At 33.8% G+C, this 22,693-nt stretch overlaps 1 protein-coding gene and 1 non-coding gene across 2 annotated transcripts; one reads left to right on the top strand and one right to left on the bottom strand.

Annotated features, from left to right (window-relative positions):
• Positions 1 to 4,354: 4,354 nt before the first annotated feature.
• CDA1 (cytidine deaminase 1) lies at positions 4,355 to 5,749 on the top strand. The gene has a single exon (XM_028234411.2). It carries the CDS (start codon positions 4,681 to 4,683, stop codon positions 5,614 to 5,616), a length of 936 nt encoding a protein of 311 aa, XP_028090212.1. The 5' UTR covers positions 4,355 to 4,680; the 3' UTR covers positions 5,617 to 5,749.
• Positions 5,750 to 11,367: 5,618 nt separating this feature from the next.
• Positions 11,368 to 13,006, bottom strand: LOC114290473 (uncharacterized). The gene is made up of 3 exons (XR_014349217.1): positions 12,788 to 13,006; positions 12,174 to 12,304; positions 11,368 to 11,393 (listed from the first exon to the last, which is right to left on the bottom strand). It is a non-coding gene; the product is annotated as an uncharacterized LOC114290473 (transcript).
• Positions 13,007 to 22,693: the final 9,687 nt, after the last annotated feature.

Here is a 22,693-nt window from a genome sequence, read left to right as displayed (position 1 = left end):
TAGATTTTTTGAATTGCCCATATATATCTAAAACATAACAAATTATATGGCCACTGCTTAAAAAAAAAAATTCAAAATCCCTTTTTTTTTCACTACGTATCAATCAATCACTTGTTCTCTCTCCTCTATCTTTTTTAATCATTTTTTTTCTCACACTCATTTATTTAACTACAAAAAAAAAATATCAAACCATCTCAAACGCTAACAAAACTATTTTCAAAATATAAGATCAAACAAATTTTTAAACTCTCTCCAGAAAATTATTTTTAAAATAACATCTCAAAACACAAACCAAACCAGGTCAAATTTAAAACTTGTTTTAAGTTTCGACAAGAGTTTTCAAATGATTGAGTTGAATATATTTTTGAAAACTCAAAACCAAATAGGTTTTTGGGTTTTGGACTATCAAATTGTGATTTGAAAAGTAAACAAAACGGGTCTTAGTTTTCTCTGAAGTTCAAATATAAACTTGCGTGAACTTGAGTGGCCCGTGGGATCGACTGTAGGTCCTATTTTAATGATTTAAACAATTCATTTTATAGGTTCATCCACGTATATCATTAATAAAAAAAATTAGATCGATTTAATAATCATAATTTTATTATTTTATTATTTTTTTCTAAAAAAAATAAATGGTTTATTTTAAAAAACATATATGTTCCATTTTTCATAAACAAATGCAATAAAATAAATAACTTACGATTATTAGATCTATCTAATTTTTTGTGTGAATTGTACATTGAGAGTCCTATAAAATGAACTATTTGGTTCATAAAAAACAAGATTTTGGTGAGTCTCATAAGTCCCTCAAGTTCTCTTAACTTGAGATTTTGAAAAAAAAAAAAAAAAGCCATCTAAAAAGAAATCTCTTATTAAGCCTATTTCATTTCTCACAAATATACATATATATATATATATATACATGAGATTTGATGAGAAACAAGTTAATTAGTTGCCATTATTTGAAATTCTGCCATCTTAATTTGAGAAAGCGTTTGAGTTTGGTTTGGGCTTGATGGGCCTAATTTGGGACTAACCTCGGTAATCTGAATTATTCACTTTTTAGAATTTGGTGAGAAGAATATTTATTAAAAAAATCAAGATGATCAAGCATCAGTAAGTATATATTTGAATTACATTTATATTACAAAAACTAAATGACTATTTTTGAAATTATAAATATCATCATTTAAAAATAAATAAATAAATATGATTCAAACATAGATCATAATATTTTACCTAAATATTATACTCAATAAATTGTAAAAAATAAACAATTCGAATTACCAAACTCAATCCTAAAATCGGTCCATTAAACAAAAACAGTCTCGGGTTTGGAAAGTGAGTTGGTTTTTTGACTTTTTGACTTTTTTAGCTATTTTAGCCTGGGCTAAAAAGTCTGGTTTGGTAAGGGCTTTTGGCTTTTTGATTTTTTTGAATTTTTTATGAGAAAAGAGTGTAATAATTATGAGTTTGATGTGATGTTTTATTTTTTATGACTAAAATAACATATTTTGTCTTTTTTAACTAAAATAGCCAAATTAACCCTTCCCAAATGGACCCTAAATGACCAACTTTTTAAGATATAGGGGCGGCTCCACATGCGAGCCAATGGTGTCCTAGGACCCCATCATGCCATCAAAAATCTGCAAATTTTATTTATTTATATTATTACTATTTTATTTAGTATAGTTTAATTTCATTAAAAAATTGAGGGATCCCATAAAGTATGGATCTATACCCATTAGAGATTTATTAAGTTCTAATCATTCTGTTTGGCTAATTATTGTTAAAATAGATTTTGAGTCTTTATTTTTATTTTTTTGTTTTTAGTGAAATTTTTTAATTTTAATTATTATTATTTTTTAGATCTACTTAATTTAGATAATGTTTAAAAAGTAAAATATTTATAAAATTCACTAAATAGAAAATTTCGGTATATATATTTTTATTTTTTGTATTTATTGAATTTTTTAAGATTTTTTTTACAAATATTTTTTATACATTTAGATTAGGTGCATTTAAAAAAAATGACTAAAATATGATTTTTTTTTCTATAGACAACAAAATACAAAAAAAAAAAAAAAAACTTAAACTGTTTTTGAAAATTTAAAATCAAACAAAGTGAATCTTTTTCAATTTTAAAATTATTTTTTATATAAAATTTGTAAAACTTAGGCCTTGTTTAAAAAGCTGACTATTTTAGTTAACTTTAACTTTAACTTTTTGGCTATTTTTACCTGACTAAAAAAATTGTATTTAGAAAGTTAATTATTATTTTTTAGTTGTGAGAGAAAAAAAATGAAATGATTATAATTTAAATATAATATTTTATTTTATTAATTATTTTAATCTATTTTATTTTTATTAATTATTTTAACCCAAAATTCACTTCCAAAATAAGATCTTAAACTCGCTTGACTTTATCTATTTTTAAGGCCCCCACGGTGGAGATGGAAAGTTGGCTATTTTAACTTGGCTTTTAGTTTTTTTGGCTAAAAAAAAAATAATTCAGCTTGTTTGGTTGTATTTTTTCAAAAATATTTTTCAGAAAATTCTACTTTCTTATTTTTTATATTTTTTTATTTTTATTGAATTTTTTTAATATTTTAAGCAATTTTTTTTTACTTTTTAAACATACCTAACATAAATATACCTAAAAAGTAAAAAAATTGTGAAAAAACCTTTTAAAAATTCACTAAATACCAAAAATACAAAAAAATACGAGAATTCAATACATTTTTTTTTGTATTTTTATGTATTTATTAAAATTTTAAAATATTTTTTCACAAATTTTTACTTTTTAGATACATCTAAGTAAGGTGCATCTAAAAAAGTAAAAAAAAATGTTTAAAATTTTAAAAATATTCACTAAAAATAAAAAAAACACGAAAACTAAAAAATTGAGTTTTCAAAAAATTTAATTCAAAAAACTCAAACCAAACACACTGATTAACTTTTCAAAATTCATCTGTTTGAGAAATTAGTTATTTTAGTTGATTTTTAATTTTTTAACTATTTTAATTTAACTAAAAAAATTATGTTTGAAAAATTAATTATGTATTTTAGTTATGAGAAAAAAAAATTATAATTTAAATATAATATTTTATCTTATTAATTATTTTAATCTATTATATTTTATTAATTATTTAAACCCAAAATTCACTAAGGCCTTGTTTGTCACAACCTAAACAAGCCAAAAAGCCAAAAAGTCACTATCCTATTTAAGTCATATCATCTTATTTAAGTCACATCACCACTCTACCACATCACTTCAAACCCAACCAATATTTCATAAAAAGTTAAAAAGTGCACTTATTTAGATCATCCCAAACCACCCCTAAATAAGATCTTAAACTGGCGTGACTTTATCTATTTTTAAGGTCGCCACGGTTGAGATGTAAATCCACTGGTCAAAGTCTAGCCAAATGGGATAGCCGAATTGGCATTGTCATCAACAAAATGTACTTTTAATTAAATAAAATAAAATAAAAATTAGGATAAATGACCTTGACACCCTTAAAATTTTTATTTAATACAGATTTTTTTCATATTTAAAAAATTATATTTCGTTCTTAAAAATTTGTAATCTCATTACAAATTAACTTCTAAATTGGCGATGGCATACCATAAAAATTTTTAAATGACTATCTTGTTTTTTTCTTACTATTTCTTCTTTCTATCATCATAACTATATTTTATAACTTTCCATTATTAAATTCTATCTGAACATATTTTTATTGAGTGATAATATACAAATATAAATTATATATATAAATTTTTAAGTACAACAATATAGTTTAATGGTGACCTTTCACTTTAAAACAAAACATCTATAAACATGATTTATATTTATAACAATATCACTATCATAACATTTTTATGATATTTTTGTATACATTTTTATATATGAATATAATTTTTCATTTTTATTTTCACTATTATATTTAGATTAGATTAATTTAATCTAGCTTTATTTAAAAAGTATTAAATTGTACAAAAAAAAATTTAAAAAAAATCTATTGAATACAACAAAATAAGATAATGTATTGAATTTTTATATTTTTTGTATTTAATGAATTACAAAAACATCACAAAATATTGTACTTTTTAAATATATCTAGATTAGGTGTATCTAAAAAATAAAATAAAATAAAATGCTTAAAATATTAAAAAAAATTAGCAAAAAAAAGGGGAAAAAAATCAATTTTTTGTGAGAGTTAAACTAAAGAAAATTAATTGTTATTCACTTGAAATGAAATGAATAAAATATGTACATTATTTTATTATATTATATGTATAAATGTTAAGGGATAAATAAGTTATTTTAATTTAATAGGACTAACTGTATTTTTTTAAATATAAAAGAAAAATCTGTATTAAATAAAAATTTCAACAGCGTCAGTATAATTTATCCAAAAATATACTACCTTAAAAAAAATTAAAAAAATCTAAAAAACTTCCAAACAGCCCCTTTATATGTACCTCCATTCCCTCCACCTTTCCTTCCCCTCTCCCCTCCGAATCTCTCTCTCTCTCTCTCTCTCTCAAATCAAACCAGTCACCATTCCCACCCCCATCTTCTCTCCTTCCCATATTCACAGAGGAAGACCAATCTACATACATATATCCACACACACACACACACACACACACACACATCACCATTGATTCACCAAAATGGATGGACCCAGATTTGTGATTGAAGCATCAGAGGCCTCATCAATGGCGACTAACTCAGGCCTCTCTCTCCTCCAACTCCTCCCTACCCTCGTCAAATCAGCTCAAACCCTAGCTCGCCCTCCTATCTCCAACTACCACGTCGGCGCCGTCGGATTAGGATCCGACGGTCGGATCTTCGTCGGCGTCAACCTTGAGTTCCCTGGTCTCCCCCTCCACCACTCCGTCCACGCCGAGCAATTTCTCGTCACCAACCTCGTCGTACACGGCAGCCCCCGCCTACTCGCCCTCGCCGTCTCCGCCGCCCCCTGCGGCCATTGCCGCCAGTTCCTGCAGGAGCTCCGCCACGCCTCCGACCTCCAAATCTTCATCACATCCGACGAACAAGGACAACACAAACCCTCCAATTTCAAACCCTTGTCTTCATTCTTATCTAACCCATTTGGCCCTTTTGATCTTCTCGATAACCAAACGCCTCTCATTCTCGAGCCTCATGACAATGGATTGTCGATTTCGAATCCCAAAAACTCCAATTGTTCCAATTTATGCAACGGAAATCGTGAATCTTGTACCCAAAATGGGTTTCAATTGGGAGAACTGGAAGTTGAGGCTTTGCGAGCTGCGAATAATTCTCATGCTCCGTACAGTGGGTGCCCATCTGGGGTGGCACTGATGGACTGTAAAGGGAAGATTTACAGAGGGTCTTATATGGAGTCGGCGGCGTATAATCCGAGTTTGGGGCCGGTTCAGGCGGCGGTGGTGGCTTATGTGGCGGAGGGAGGTGGTGGTGGGTATGATAGGATTGTGGGGGGAGTGTTGGTGGAGAGACAAGGGGCCACGGTGATGCAAGAGCACACTGCAAGGCTGTTTTTGAAGCTGATTTCGCCTAAATGCGAGTTTCTGGTGGTTCATTGTGTTTCGGATTCAAATGGGTGAAGGAATTCTTCAAATGGATGTGAGTAGAAACAGAAACAGAACCATTTGTGTTTTTGGAATTGTTTTGGCAAATTGTTCATGTTGTGATATAATGATTGAATTCAATGAATAAATGAGTGATGTTGTCTCTAAATTTAGAAGGCCTTGATCAAATAAATGGATGTGAGTAAAACAAGAACCATTTGTTGTTGAATTGTTTTGGCAAATTGATCATATGGTGATATATAAAGATTGATGTGAATGATTGAGTTCAATGAATGAATGAATGATATTGTCTCTATTCCATTTGAATCTATTACTAATTTACAAGGACTTCATCAATTGGAGGTGAATAAAACAAGAAACCATTTGTTGTTGAATGTTTTGGCAAATTGTTCATGTGCTGATATATGAATATTGATATGAATGGATGAATTCAATGAAATAAATAAATGATATTGTCCCTATTCCTTCTGAATCAATGACTAATTTACTATAGTATTTAAGTCTAGCTTTGAATTTTTTGTGATGACAAGTACAAAACAAGTAGCTACACAAGAAACAGAGACCTCATGTAAACATGTAAAAATTAAAATTCATGTTCTAAACGTGTTGTCTTTTATTATTTCAAATGTAATAGTAATTTTCTTTCTCATATCCTATTATCTTTTGAGCTTAATTTACAGCATCTTTTTCAAACATTGACCTTGGATATGTATGCAGTTAGGATTGGATTTACAGATGATGATTTTGTCTCAAACAATTTCCTGTAGGCCAACTCATGAACACCCAACAATCACAGACTAAATTATTGCTTGTAAAAGGAAAAAAAGCTTGGTGAACCCACCTGCATAGTATTGTTCGCTTTGGGATCACTATTGGTCCTCACAGTTTTGTCCTTTGGTGCGCTCATACACATCAAACGTGCAGTACACAATAGAAGAGTGTAGCGCATATCATAAGCGACCACTACCCCTTAAGGAGAGAGCGACGACGCTTTGTCCTTGAGGGGTATGTATGACAGTTCCTGATCTAAATTCATTGTTAGGTTTCAATTCTTTTTTAACTCTTTTTTCTCTTTCTTTTTAAATAAAAAGAGATCCTTTTAAGGCAAGGTCATTTTGGACTGAGTCTTGTAAGATATACCCAAAAATATCTACAATTACCCACAAATCATAAGTAGTTGGTATGTCAGGGTGTTGTCCGAGAGAGTTGAATATAAGATCAACAATGATTTATCCCACTAAAAATATCATCACTAATAGCACTAATGCATTAAAAAAAAAAAAAAAATACAACTCCAAGACCAAAACATCACATCATTAATGGCGGGACCCACTGCCACCTAATTAGTGGGAGCACTAATTAGTGCTCCCAAGCATTTTTCATATAAGATATCCGAGTTTACAATCAGTCCCCTATTAGGTTTAACTTGCAACATGATTCAAAGTTGTAACTATTCATGCTCTTTTTAAGGTTTTACACATTTTTCGTCATGTATGTATGTTATCACTGTGTGAAATAAAGGTAATTTCAGGCCAGCTATCTTTTTAGTTAGCTTTTGTGGTGGAGACGTGTGAAAGCAAGCATGATTAAGTGCATCTTCATTAGGGTAATTAAAGTGTTTGTCAACAGATGAAAAGTGATAAAAATGACTTAACTTTGTGTTTTTAGTGTTTGTTAATTTAATGAGGGATTCAATAATATTGTTAAAATGCGTGTTAAATGAGTATAACATTGAAAAAATAAACAGACAAGAAGTGCACATAGGACCTTGTGCGGTCCCTCTCTCTCGGCTTTATCTCACTTTTACCTACTGCATTAACAACGATCTTAATTACCGACAAAACTAACAAAGACAAAAAAATAAAATTAATTTGCTAATTGTGATACTAATAACAGATACTAATAAATATTTAAAGAGTCTATTAAGCCCTGGTTTAGTTTTCTTTTTAGGCTAAAAAATTACAAAAGAACAAAAAAAAAGTCAATAAGTCAGAAATTACAAAAGGACAAAAAAAATTTGTCATTCCAAAGCCAAATAAAAAACCAAACAAATAAAAAGTCACAGAATAAAAAAGTCAAAAAAATTAAAAAATCAACTAAAAAAATCGTTACCAAACGACTCCTAAAATGATCTAATATGATTGCCAATGTTTTATCATAGTGCTCTACGTAATGGCTGCACTATGATTGGTTGGTGGTGGTAGAGGATTCTGGGATGGAACTCCAATACTCCAAATTTTTGAATAAAACTTTTTAGCCACTTTAATTTAATTTAGTTGGTAAAAAGCACCACTTTGGAGTTGAATATTCTCACCAAAAGGTTCAATTTAACATTATTAATAACTGTGCTTTCTGCTTTTGGTCTTTCTAGATTATCATAGCACTAGTGGCTAGCACTAATTAGTTCGAAAGTGTTGGTAAATGCTTGAGTTTATTGTTAAGTTGGAAAACTCATAATTTTTATACATAAAATGATATGACAGTGACAAATTTATAAATTATATTTATAATGAAAGATTTTGTATTTTTAACTGAAATTATTACGGTAAGGCACTTCATTTTGGATACCATATTCCCGTTTGTATACTATTATTGACACAGTTAAGATCAAGTCAAGTTTATTCAGCAGTGGATGTGATGTTTGTTGAACACAGAAAACAAATGAAAGGATAGAATTTTAAAAATTGGACTCCGCCAATAGATCTTGTATTTTTATTTTTATTTTTATTGACACTAAGGTGTTTGAATCAAAAACCCGACTAATCTTTAGAGAAAATCTTGTAAATTTTTTTTGTCAAATTTATATAATTTGTGTTTTGTGATCCTGTGTTTAGTTTATACATTCCTAACATTGTTGTTTCAATTGTACAAAGAAAAATTGTTGCTTTTCTGGTTAAAAATTAGTATGAAAAGGGTTCTGGTTTTCCTCAATTACAGATCATTTCACAAATGTGAACTTCATATTGGATGAAGGGATGTGAAGCAGCCTCCTAAGGCTATATTTAGATCATGAATTTGGATAAAAATTATATATATATATATGTATGTATGTATATATGTGAAATAATTATATTTTATTTACATTTCACCTACCTTTTTCTTTTCTTTATCCAAATCCATGATCTAAACACAAATCTACCACAAATTTTCCAAAGAAGAAAAATAAATTATAAGCAGCTTCTTAAGCAATTTTTCTGGGAAGAGTAGTGTAACAAAGATACATACAAAATGGAAGCCATTAAATAGAAAATGAAAATTTCAACAAGTCAAAAAATAAATAAATAAATAAAAGCCAAAATTGGGTAACCTCAATAAGTTCTCCAATGGCTGCTTACTACCCTTTCAAGTTTAAATGCTCTACTCAGGTAAAGGATGGAACATGAAACCATCATATCTCATGGGACATCAAATTTTTTTTTTTAGCCTTTCCTGAGAATTGAATGGTAAAAATTATCTAAAAACGATTTGGGTAGATCTTAAAATTGATTTCTATATGATTTTGCTACACAACCATTTAGTTCTCATTCTTCCATCATTTACAGGTCCAAGTAGGGAATTTTCTTTTCTTTTCTTTTCTTTTTTAAATTTAATTTTTACAATCAGTAGGAGCGGAATAGGGAAAGGGAGTTAATTCTCAGCACAACAGATGCAAAAATGTAATATTTTCAACTCTCTGCCATCACTTTCAAGGAAAACTAGAAGTGAAAATTCAAAATTGAAGCATGAAATTTATAAAATATCTCACTCATCTGCCAATTCATCATATGGTAACATTGAGTTCTACATTATGTAAGGAGTACGTAGTTCACAATGAGAACACTATTATATATATAGCCTGGACAGCTGGCAAGAAACGTCATATTTTCTAAAATTGTAACTATATTTTTTAGCATCGAAAACTTGAATCATAAGAGAAAATTATATCTTGTACTATTTTTTTAGCATAAGAATAATTAGACATGATAAATATAAAATATTCATGGTGGAAGACCACACATCAAATTAGCATTCATGACAGCAAATCTTGCACTATATTAATGATCACACATGGGAAAGATAATCACAACTGTTTAAACCAATTCTGATTAACAACGAAGCATGTCAATACAAGAGCAAAATACCAGAACTTGTTTTTGTTTAAAAAATCGCCCAATATTCATCTTTAAACTACAGTAAATTAAGATAGAAGAGCACTGACAATTGTGTTCAACAGGTCGCTTGCATATTTCACTGGTCAGGTGGGAGAGCCTCCCCTTTCAGTATCTTCCAAGGGCCATAATAGAACTTTGGTTTCATTAAAGGCACTACGTGGCCGGGGTGATCTTCCCAGTACTTCTCCTGCACAATATCACATGGCACAATTTACGAATGTTAGTGCAGCCAGTCCCAAGCCCGAATAAGGAGGGTTGTTTGTCAAGTAGCCTAACAGCCAGCATGGACCTTATGGACATGAATCCTAGTATGAATAGTGCAGTTGACAAAAAATAGAGAAATAAACAATGATAAAAAAAAAAAAAGTTTCTATATGCCCTTGAAATTAATGACCACCCACAATTGACTTTCAGATAAATGGAAACAGATTTCCTATGTGTCTTGCTCTAAATCAAATTAAACCATGTTCCAATCCAATGTTCCCAAAAAACACTAACACCCTAAAGTTTTGGAGCGCACATTCCGATATATGTTACACTTTCATTCCAACACAGTAAATTAAGCGATTTTATTTTTTATTTTTTTGTACTTCGTTAAAAGTTCTTAATAGAGAAAATGTCAAATATAATAATCTAAAATCTAGGTGAAGTTTTGGATTGACAAAATTTAAAACAATGGGTCATACATTGCTTCATAAAATTGTGTTGTTGAACGATTAATTTGAAGAACGATTTGCGTTCTAAGTAACATAGCCAGTGCAGAGTATGAGTCATCCATGATAATCTCAAGGGAAAATATGATAAGACAGCCAAAGTTAGAGCTGGAATTAACGATTTAAGCATGGAAGATTTAGACGGGTTTTACAAGGATTACTTTACAGCAAGTGGCGAACAAAGCTGAGCAGTGCGATTTAAAGAAATATGCAGCTGCCCTCAGAGCATTAATGCCACACACAAGTATAATGAGTTCGTGCAATATATGAGTGTCCAATTCTTGTGTCCATGCCTCCAAAATGAGAAACAATAAAAGCCCAAAAAAAGAGTGCAATTTTTTCGTCTCCTTAACTCAACTTAGCATTTGTCTTACCTGCAAAGTCCCCCATGCTGTCTTGTAGCAATCAGAGAGAGTAAGTCTCAAATTGACTCTAAGGCTTTCTTTATCAGTGAGATCATCAATCATTTCTAGTATAATTTTATAGATTCAAATAACCATAACAGTAAAGTACTTAAAGACCTAAGCCATTGAGGATTAACATCACCACTAGCACATTCGATGAAACTGATGTCAAAAGATTGAGATTAAATGGTTACCTTGTAGAGTTGCTCTGTGATAGCGGACCCAATGACCCCAGTATAGAAAGCAAGGATATAGATCGTGACAAGAGGAGTGAAAGATTTGGGTCTCCTGTATGGGTCAACCATGTCCCAAAGAATAGTTTTTTCCCACTTTGAGTACACATAATCTGCATATTTCCTCCACAAATAGCTTGCCATTTTCACAAGTCTTGCTTAGTTTTCCTGCTGGGCTGCACGAATGGATTTTACAGCTTCATTCATAAGAAAGAGGTTTTGCTGCAAAATATGCAGAGTGCAAAACAAGTTTACATTATACAACCCACCATTTCAAGGGACCCCAATAACCTTCCAAAAAAAAAAAAGAGACTAATTAACTAAAAGCTTTTTGACATATAATCAGCCAATTAACAAGCAGATGGACAAAGATACAAAAAGGCAGTTCGTTTGAAAAGAGATCAAGAGAATTTTAAATAAAAAAAAAAAAAGGCATCTGATTGTCCTTAAGGTAAATAAATGACATTATGGCTAACATAACTTAGAAAGTTCACAATTTGGGTGAGGACTCAACTGTTATCTTTCATCGGTAGGTTTTGTGGTCCCAACAGCTAAACAATCATCAGTTGATCCAGGTTATAAGGTGAACAGGTTTTAGAAAAGAATAGTCACAAAAATATTGATGTGAACAATATTGTAACTTCGAGTTGATTTTTCCTTTTTACATCATAATTTTAATTGACACCCTTGGCACTCGATTCTTGGTTACATCTGTTATCATATATTCATGAATCGGTAAAAGATCTGTTCTCAAGATCAAGGGCATAAGATAGAACACCATCATCAATGGGATATTCAATCCTCAGATAAAGCAATTTTTGAATTTTCAGAGGTTTGAGAATTTCTTACTCCTAGTCTTCAACCAGGAATTCTTCTAATTTCTCAGTTGTCTTGTCTCCAACCATAAAAGTCACAAAGCCACAAGATTCTAGCCTCCATTTATCAAAGAACCATGAACATTTTCTTCCTTAGTTTTTTTTCCTTTTTCCTTTTTTTTTTTTTTTGTCTTTTTTTTTTTCCCTTTGGGTGAGGTTTTTTTTTTTTTTTTTTTTTTGGGGGGGGGGGGGATACCTTTAGTGAACTTCTCATAAACTGCCGCTGTATTCATTGGAAAATTTGTGCTTTTATTCCCTCAAAATTTCCTGCTTCAAGCAACTGTCAAATCTTTTCTTTTTTGAAAAAGAACACTTCCAGCTATCTTCCTGAGAAAATATTATATAAAGTTTTTCAGGACAATAGAGGTGGTTTCAATGACTCGAATCCGCGCATGTTTTTTTGTTTTTTTTCAGGGCAATTCACAAACACTTAACATGCATTGAAACAGTGATAACAACCCAACATACATATATTGAGCCACTAAAACCCGACATCAATATACAATCATATATGGGTCTTTCTCAGGACAATTCACAAACACTTAACATGCATAGACACAGTGACACCAAGCAAGGCCACCTATGCAGTTGTCCAACATACTGTCAATATAATATATGAATAATTACATACCCATAAGCAAATTTCTGATTATAATCAAGATTTAAGAGAAAATAACAAAAATCAGAGAGTAATCGAATGATCTCAGACGGAGTATTCAAGAATATGAAGAAAACAAGTTGGAAGGAAGAGGAAAATTGCATTTGAATCTAGAGATATGAAGAAGAAAAGAAGGTTTTGGGATGGATTACCTGGTCGGTGATGCCGCTGATAGTTGCTGTGTGACCCAATTCGCAGTTGCGGAGCAGAAGTGGCTGGATTTGAGTAGAGCTTCGTCAGTCCAAACAAACCTTAACTGATGGTCCTATATGAAGTCTCCGCTTTTTTTCATTTTATTTTGGGGAATTTATAGAAAATTCTGGGCAAAGTACCTGTACCCAGGGCTTCGTTAGGGTAAGTTGGCCGCGATTACAAAAAAAAAAATAAAATAATATATATATATATAAGATAAAATAGACAAAATAAGTTAGGGAGATAAAATATTACGTTTAAATTATAATTATTTTAAATTTTCTCTTATAGAAGTTAAAAAAAAAAATTCAAACAAATTTTTTAATCACAAGTTAAAAAAGTCTCAATTTCAAAAAGCTAATTAAAAAAATTCTTGTCAAACGGTAGCTTAAATTAGTTCATAAGATACTTTTATATTCAATAAGTCATATTATTTTGAACATTTGATCCACTAAATCCTAACTCTCATATTTAAAATATTTTATAGATAATTTTATTCTTACAAATATTTTTTGAACCCTTAACAACTTGGTGTACACTATTTTAGACTATTTTAAATATTTTATGATATGAACATTCACATTAAATAAATATGACAGTATGAATATTTATATTGACAGTGTGAATGTTCATATTATGGAACATTTATATTGTCAATGTAAATATTAATGCGCACTTCACTCTTTTATTATTAGAGATATTTTGATAATTAAGTTATTCATAAGACTTATTAGAATATAAAAAAATAATTTAAATTAAATAAAATATAGGGGGATGCACCAATAAATCCCAAATTAATAACTTATACACTGTTAAGTCTTAAAAATTTTCTTATAGACTGAAAGGTCCCATTATAATGTTTCAAACATCAGATTAATGTTTCGAACATTAGATTTCGAACATCAGATTAATGTTTCAAACATTAGATTGATGTGCAAATGGGACTAAATGGAACATAAAAAAACTTTTAAGACTAGATGGTTCAACTTTTCAAAAACTAAAACTTATGGGTAAATTTTCCTAAAATGTAAATAAATGGAGAGAGTTTTATAAATAAATGTGCTTTTTATTTTTTCATTTATTATTTATAGTTTATAAGGGTATGATACTGTGGGCCTCATTTTAGTAATTCGTTCATTATAGGATTTATTAAAAAGTAATTTATTTTAAAAAATAAACTTATCAAATATCAATAGTTATATAATTATATTACATTTATCTTTTAAACTTAAATGATAAATATAATTTTAAAAATAAATCATCTTTTTTAAATAATAAAAAAAAAGACAAATTACTTCAATCAATTAATTATAAATATTCAATTAATTTAATTTTTTAAATGGAGCTTTTTTGATAAATCCATTTTCTAAGAGTTTTATTCCATCCAACCCATATTCTTTTTTACTATTCCATTAGGTCCAATTTGAGATAAGAAGACTAAAATACCCTTTTCATCTACTTATGTTCCATTTAGTTCACATTATTTTCTTATGTTTCAATAAGTCCTATGGGTGACATAATTACCAAAATACCCTTAATGTGAATGTTCACACCGTCAATATAAATGTTTATATCGTCAATGTGTAGGGGTCCGGCTCATGTCGATCCTCGTGGGTGCCCGGAAAAATTCGAGTCGGGCCGAGCCGGCCCACAAGCCAAAAAAATAGGCCCGACCCGGCCCGTCGATAATATGAATATGCACATTGACAAGTTAACATTCATATTGATAGGAGTGTAAAATTGGTCTGCGGCCCGTGGGCCGCCCGAAACCAGCCCGTCGCCCGAGGCGGGCCCGGGCTGGCCCGTTCACAATATGAATATTCATATTGACATATTAACATTAACATTAACATTGACAAGAGTGTAAAATTGGCCCATGACCCGTGGGCAGCCCGAAGCCTAGGCCCGGGCCCGGCCCGGCCCGGCTCGTTGACAATGTGAATATTCACATTGACATGTTAACATTCACATTGATAGGAGTGTAAAATTAGCCCGCGGCCGGCCCGAAACCCGCCTGCGGCTCATGGGCTACCCTGGGCGGGCCCGACCCGACCCGTTGATAATGCAAATATTCACATTGACATGTTAACATTCACATTGATAAGAGTATAAAATTAGTTCGCGCCCCGTGGCTGCCCGAAACTAGCCCACGGCCCGTGGGCGGCCCGGGACGGGCCCAACCCGGCCTGTTGACAATGTAAATATTCACATTGACATATTAACATTCACATTGATAAGAGTGTAAAATTGACTCGCGTCCCATGGGTGGCCTGGGGCGAGCCCGGTCCGGCCCGTTGACAATGTGAATATTCACATTGACATATTAACATTCACGTTAATAGGAGTGTAAAATTGGCCCGTGGCCCGTGGGCGGCCCGAAGCCCGCCCGCTGCCCAGGGCGGGCCCTGCCCGACTCGTTGACAATATGAATATTCACATTGACATATTAACATTAACATTGATAAGAGTGTAAAATTAGTCCGTGACCCGTAGGCAGCCCGAAGCCCGACCCCGGGCCGACGCAGGCCCGGCCCGTTGACAACGTGAATATTCACATTGACATGTTAACATTCACATTGATAAGAGTGTAACATTAGCCCGTGCCCCGTGGCTGCCCGAAACATGCCCACGGCCCGTGGGCAGCCCGAGGCGGGCCCGGCCCGGCCTGTTGACAATGTGAATATTCACATTGACATGTTAACATTCACATTGATAAGAGTGTAAAATTGACTCGCGTCCCATGGGCGGCCCGGGATGGCCTGGGTTTGGGTCCGGGCCTACCCCGGGCCGCGGGCGAGCTTCGGGCAGCGGACAAGTTTTACACTCCTATCAATGTTAATGTTAACATGTCAATGTGAATATTTACATTGTCACGGGTCGGGCCAAGCCCGCCTCGGGCTGCGATCGGGCTTCGAGCCGCCCACGGGCTGCGGGCCAATTTTACACTCCTATCAATGTGAATGTTAACATGTCAATGTGAATATTCACATTGCCAACGAGCCGAGCCCGCCCTGGCCCGAGGTCGGGCTTCGGGTTGCCCACGGGTCACGGGCCAATTGTACACTCTTATCAATGTGAATGTTAACATGTCAATGTGAATATTCACATTGTCAACAGGCTGGGCCGGGCCCGCCTCGGGCCGTCCACGGGCCGTGGACGGGTTTCGGATAGCCACGAGGCGCGGGTTAATTTTACACTCCTATCAATGTGCATGTTAACATGTCAATGTGAATATTCACATTGTCACGGGTTGGGCCAAGCCCGCCTCGGGGTGCGGTCGGGCTTCGGGCCGCCCACGGGCTACAGGCCAATTTTACACTCTTATCAATGTGAATGTTAACATGTCAATGTGAATATTCACATTGTCAACGGGCCGGGCCGGGCCTGCCCCGGGCAACGGACGGGCTTTTGGCCATCCATGGGCCGCGGGCCAATTTTATACTCTTATCAATGTGAATGTTAACATGTCAATGTGAATATTCACATTGTTAACGGGCCGGACCGGGCCCGTCCCAGGCCGCCCATGGCCCGCGGGCGGGTTTCGCACTGCCACGGGACGGGGGCCAATTTTACACTCCTATTAATGTAAATGTTAACATGTCAATGTGAATATTCACATTGTCAACGGGTCGGGCCGGACCGAGTCGGGCCCGCCCTGGGCTGCTATCTAGTTTTATACTCTTATCAATGTGAATGTTAACATGTCAATGTGAACATTCACATTGTCAACAGGCCGAGCCGGGCCCGCCACGGGCCGTGGGCGGGTTTCGGACAGTTGCGAGGCGCGCGTTAATTTTACACTCCTATCAATGTGAATGTTAACATGTCAATGTGAATATTTACATTGTCAATGGGCCGGGCCGAGCCCGCCCCGGGCTACGGGCGGGCTTTTGGCCACCCATGGGCCGCGGCCCAATTTTATACTCTTATTAATGTGAATGTTAATATGTCAATGTGAATATTCACATTGTCAACGGGTCAGACCGGACCCGCCCCGGGCCGCCTATGGACCGCGGGTGGGTTTCGCGCCGCCACGGGACGGGGGCCAATTTTACACTCCTATTAATGTGAATTTTAACATGTCAATGTGAATATTCACATTGTCAACGGGTCGGGCCCGTCCTGGCTCGCGGGCGGGTTTTGGGCCGCCTACGGGCCAATTTACATTCCTATAAATGTGAATTTTAAAATATGAATATTCACATCATTAAATTGCTAATCGTTGAGAAAATATTTATAAGGGTATCAAAATTAAATATAAGGGCATAAGTGTCCAAGAAAATAGTGTAAGTCAAGAAAATAGACTTTATGGAATAAAACTATATATACATGGGACTAAATGGGTTAAAAAATTCTTTCATGGACTTTTTAGGTTAAAACACTTCTAAATTGGACTTATCAATAAAAATCCCTTTTTTAAATAACTCTTTTTAATTGATAAATTTTATAAAATTAACCGCTCGAGTTATTAAAAAGAAAATCTTGAAGCGGGCTTGCCAAATCTAACCTAGTGGCTAGTACCTCTCCAATTTAAAACTCTATCTTGTGATAATATGTACACACACCGAAACATAATCACTACTTTCTCTCTTCTTTTCTTTTCCCTTTTTTTTTTTTTTTTGTTGAGAATAGGACAAAAATTTATATTGATAAATAACAATATACATATATAAGACTTCAAAGTGTCATTCCAACCAAACAACAAAACAGGAAAAAAAAAAAAATGCAAACAAACAAACAACAAAAACAACAACAAAATTGTCACAAAAAAAAAAATTAGTTACGATTTAAGGAAAATCACTAATCTTCTTAAAGATGTGGTCTGAAAAACTCGTCATTCTTGTCAACGTCACCGGACTTCAGACACCACCAATGAAGTACATCCACAACAATATGGAAGAAGGTTTAAGAGAGGGGAAACGATTATGGGTGTCGAAAATTCAAGAATCAATGTCAAAATCAGAGGAGAAAACTCTTAAAACCCTTATTTTAGATACAAAAAGTTTAAATCTACACTCTAAAACTGCAGGTCCATATTCTAGGAGTATAAATCTCCACTTTAAAAGTGTAAAGGGGTCGTCAGAGTGTCGCTAGAACACCGCTGAAGCACCACCGGAAATCTCTTAGAGAGTTTCTCTCTCTCTGGAACTCTTCTCCCTCGAAAGATAATCACTTTTAACTTTATGTAATTTGTAAGATCTAAATAAATGTATTTTTTAACATTTTATCAAAAGATGTACTAAAAAGTAAGAGATGATGTTGAAGAATGTATTTCATTGAATGATTAGAAACAAAATCATCTCTGTACAAGTGTATGTATACACATTTATTCAATACTAGTAATAATAACCTAACTAATCCCAACTGTCTAACAAACTAACTACATCTTGTTATTATATAATATTCTCCTACTACCATACATACGGTAATTATAACCAAACTGTGTGTTTTCAAGCTACATCTGATTCTGGTCTTTCTACTCAGGTTCTCACTTCTGAACCTCGTACTGTCAAAGAAGCTCTTCAATCTGCTGTGTGGATTAAAGCTATGCAAGAGGAGTATGATGCTCTTCAAGTTCAGGGTACCTGGAATCTTGTTCCCTTGCCTTCTTCTAAATTGGCAATCGGCTGTAAATGGCTCTTTCGCATTAAACGTCATTCTGATGGTAGTATTGCCAGGTACAAGGCCCGACTTGTGGCTAAAGGTTATTTGCAATAGGAGGGGATAGACTTTCATGAGACCTTCAGTCCCATTGCTAAGCAGCCTACTATTCACATTTTTATTTGCATTGCTCTTCATAATAACTGGCCCATTACTCAGCTTGATATCTCAAATGCATTTCTCCATGGCTCACTTGAAGAGGAAGTTTTCATGACTCAACCTCGGGGATTTGTGGATCCTTTTTATCCTACTCATGTGTGCAAACTTAAGAAAGCTCTTTATGGCCTTAAACAGGCTCCTCGAGCCTGGTATTCCACTTTCTCAGCTTTTCTTCTCTCACAGGGGTTTCATAACAGTCTGTCAGATACTTCCTTGTTTGTCAAACAGACTCCCACCAGTCTTACTCTGCTGGTTGTGTATGTTGATGACATACTTTTGACTGGTAGTGACTCTACTATTCTCACTCAGCTTCTTCAGCAGATGCACTCGGTCTTTTCTATGAAAGAACTTGGGTCTTTATCCTATTTTTTGGGCATCAATGTCATTGCTCAAGATTCTAGTTATTTTCTATGTCAACAAAAGTATGCTACTGATCTGCTTGTTAAAGCTGGAATGGTGGGTTGCAAGCCTTGTTCTACACCATTGGCTGTGAAGTCATCTGTCTCTCCTTCAGATGCTCTTTTTTTTGCTCAACCTATTTTGTATCGCAGTTTAGTTGGAGGTCTTTAATATCTTACCATTACTAGGCCTAACTTGTCTTTGGCTGTTAATCAAGCATGCCAACATATGCATGCTCCTACCAATGCCCATTTTTAACATGTTAAACGTCTCATCCGTTATGTTAAAGGCATTGTTTCTCATGGATTGAGTTTCATTCCTGGTCCTTTCACTCTTCATGCCTTTTTCGACTCAAATTGGGCAGGTGATACTTTGGATAGACGTTCTACCTCAGGGTACTGTATCTTTTTAGGCCCAAATCTAATCTCTTGGTTTGCTAAAAAGCAGCCTACGGTCTCTCGTTCCTCCACTGAGGCTGAATACCGGTCCTTAGCTAATACTACCGCTAAAGTTAGTTGGCTTCAGCAGTTGCTTAAGGATTTTTTGGTTCCTCCTTATTCTATTCCAGTTTTATGGTGTGACAACTTATCTACTATGGCTCTTGCTTCAAATCCAATTTTCCTTTCCCGGTCTAAACATATTGAAATCGACTGTCATTTCATTCGAGAGCAAGTTGTTTCCAAACAAATTCTTCTCAAGTATGTTCCTACATCTGATCAATTAGCTGATCTGTTTACCAAACCATTGTCTGGTTCTCGATTTCATTATCTCAAAGACAAGCTGATACTTCTTCCTTCTCCCATCAGCTTGCGGGGGGCTGATAAGATACAAGAGGCAGATGAGGACTCCAAGGAAGCACAAACACATTTGTAAGCTCAGCATTGGACTGTGATGCTGATTAAGTCACACCACTGTTATATTGGCAATTCAGCAAAGTGCAATTGTACTAGTATGGTTAGTTAGTTAGATAATATGGTTAGTTAGTTAGAGAGTTTGTTTAGTGAGTTTGTTATAGGATTCCTATATATATACAGATTTGTAAAATGAATCTTTGTGTGATGAAATAATATACAAAATCAATCTTTCTTCATGAAAATGATGGATGGCCTAAACGCATGTGCTAGGCAGTAACAGATGGAGCAATAGATGTGTCAGCATCGGAGGAGGTGTAGCTATGAAAAACATGAGGTGATGATGATGAAGGCAGTACAAGAAAATGATATAAACCATTAGTATGCAAGCCTTTGTGTAAAATAGCTTTAGAGGCCTTGTCCTGAATGACAAAACAAGAGTGATCGAATATAATATTGCAGTTATTATCTTTGGCCAATTGATGCACTGAAAGCAAGTTAGAAGAAATGGAAGGAACATGAAGAACTTTATCAAGACGAAAGGAATGGTGTGGTGTGGGCAAGATACCTTTCCCAGTGTGATGAATGGGAAGAGAAGTACCATTTCCAATTGATTAGTGCCATCATATGGTTGATAAGAATTGAAACGATGCAGATCATTGGTTATATGATCCGAAGCTTCAGAATCCAAGAACCAAGGACAAGAAGTCTGAGAAGAAGAAGCAACATCTGGTGTAGATGTAACAAATGCTTGACGAGGTGTAACAAAGGAGGATTGTGACTGAGTCTGTGAGGGAGCATGAAACTGTGGATCAAGGCGATGCCAACACTCCATGGCTGTATGATTGACCTTTGCACAGATTTGGCAAATGATGCCATACTGAGACTTGGTGTGAGATTGAGATCTGCCACGAGAACTGGAATATCTATTAGAACCAGATCAAGAACCACGATATGCATTTCCGCGATATGTATTTTTGGACTCTCTTGAATCACCACGAGAGAAGCCACGATTATGATGATAAGAAGTAAAACCTTTAGAAGAATTAGTATCTTTCATAGCTGCGTAAGCTACAGTCAGATCAGAGGCATGGTTGGACTTCCCTTCAACATAAATAGTCTCGGAGCATAGAAGAGAAGAAAGATCCTTAATTGTAATACTCTCTTATTGAGCACGAACAACCGTTTTAAGCGAATCATATTCAGTAGGCAATCTATTCAATGTAATCAACACAATATCTTCATCATCAATAAAAGAAGAAGCAATATTCAGCTGATCAACAATCGTCTTAATATTGCTAAGATAAACTTCCATGGAATTTGAATTTTTAGAAATCGAATTCAGCTTATTCTTGAGTTGATGAATGTGAGATCGAGACAGAGAGGTAAAACGTTTTTCAAGAAACATCCAGACCTTAGAACTGGTGTGAAGATGAAGAACAGTAGTGAAGATCGCTGGTGAAAGTGTAGCAGTAATACAACTCAGAAGATGTGCATCTATCACTCTTCATTGTACAGCCTTTGGATTACGAATCTCAGAGCCCGAAGAACTTCGAACTAAATCTGGTGGACAATGATATGATCCATCAACAAATTTGAGAAGATCAGTTGCACGAAGAATGTTTTGCATTTGATTTTTCCAAATGATAAAATTTGTGCTATCCAATTTGACAATAATGAAAGAATTAATAATTGAGATTAGCATGGTGAGATTGGAAAGGATAGACGAAGGAGAAGAGGAAGCCATTGCCAGGATAACTCAGCAATGCTCTGATACCATGAAGAATGTATTTCAGTGAATGATTAGAAACAAAATCATCTCTCTACAAGTGTATATATACACATTTATTCAATACTAGTAATAATAACCTAACTAATCCTAACTGTCTAACAAACTAACTACATCTTGTTATTATATAATATTCTCCTACAACCATACATAAGGTAATTATGATGCAACTGCTTTATTCATGGGTGATGCATTCATTATCTGATGCATTATCCTTAGCAGATGTGACTTAAAAAAATAAAAAGATTTAAAATATATTTATATAATATACCCCAAACCAAATGCCTAATTACCATCGTCTTCCTCCTGTCCCACATAGTATGGATTATATGCACATAATCCCTCGTCATTTTGAAACATAGCCGCTTATAATGTATTTTTGGTTAATTTGAATGAAAAATAGTCCACGTGAATTAAGAAATTATTTTTAAATACACCCGATTTTATAGAAAAGTAAAGTAAAAGTTGTCTTTTACAAGAATGGTAAATTACAAATACATCTCTAAGATTTGCTTAAAATATAGATTGTCTCATGTGATTTGAAAAATTATAAATATCTCATTGTTAAAATTTTTTATTTAACAGAATTAAATAAAAAAATAAAATTCATAATTACTCTCCTATAAAATTATCTAAATTAAACATTATTAAAAACTATTAATTGACTTGATGATTTATTAATAAAATGAACGGTTTGTTATAAAATTAGCAACTTCAGGAGATGGAATGTAATTTTCAAAATCACAAAAAATAATTTATATTTTAATCAAATCCCAGAAGATATATTTATAATTTATCTTTAAAAAAATAAAAATAAAAAATTTCGAGTCTAACCATTCAAAGGTAGCGTGTGTCATTGTTTGCCACAATTGAAATATAACGATATCACACGGGAGTTGACAAGTCAAAACCCAATCCAAGTAATGTTGTACATCATTTATGTTGTGATGGCTGTCTAATTATTTATCAAAAACCAGCATAAGTGATTAGATCTACTGTTTAATAAA

The sequence above is a fragment of the Camellia sinensis genome, chromosome 13 (assembly GCF_055761805.1).
Source record: "Camellia sinensis isolate YWXY chromosome 13, ASM5576180v1, whole genome shotgun sequence".
In the NCBI taxonomy this organism is placed as follows: Eukaryota; Viridiplantae; Streptophyta; class Magnoliopsida; order Ericales; family Theaceae; genus Camellia; species Camellia sinensis.
This window is presented reverse-complemented; position numbering and strand designations above follow the sequence as displayed.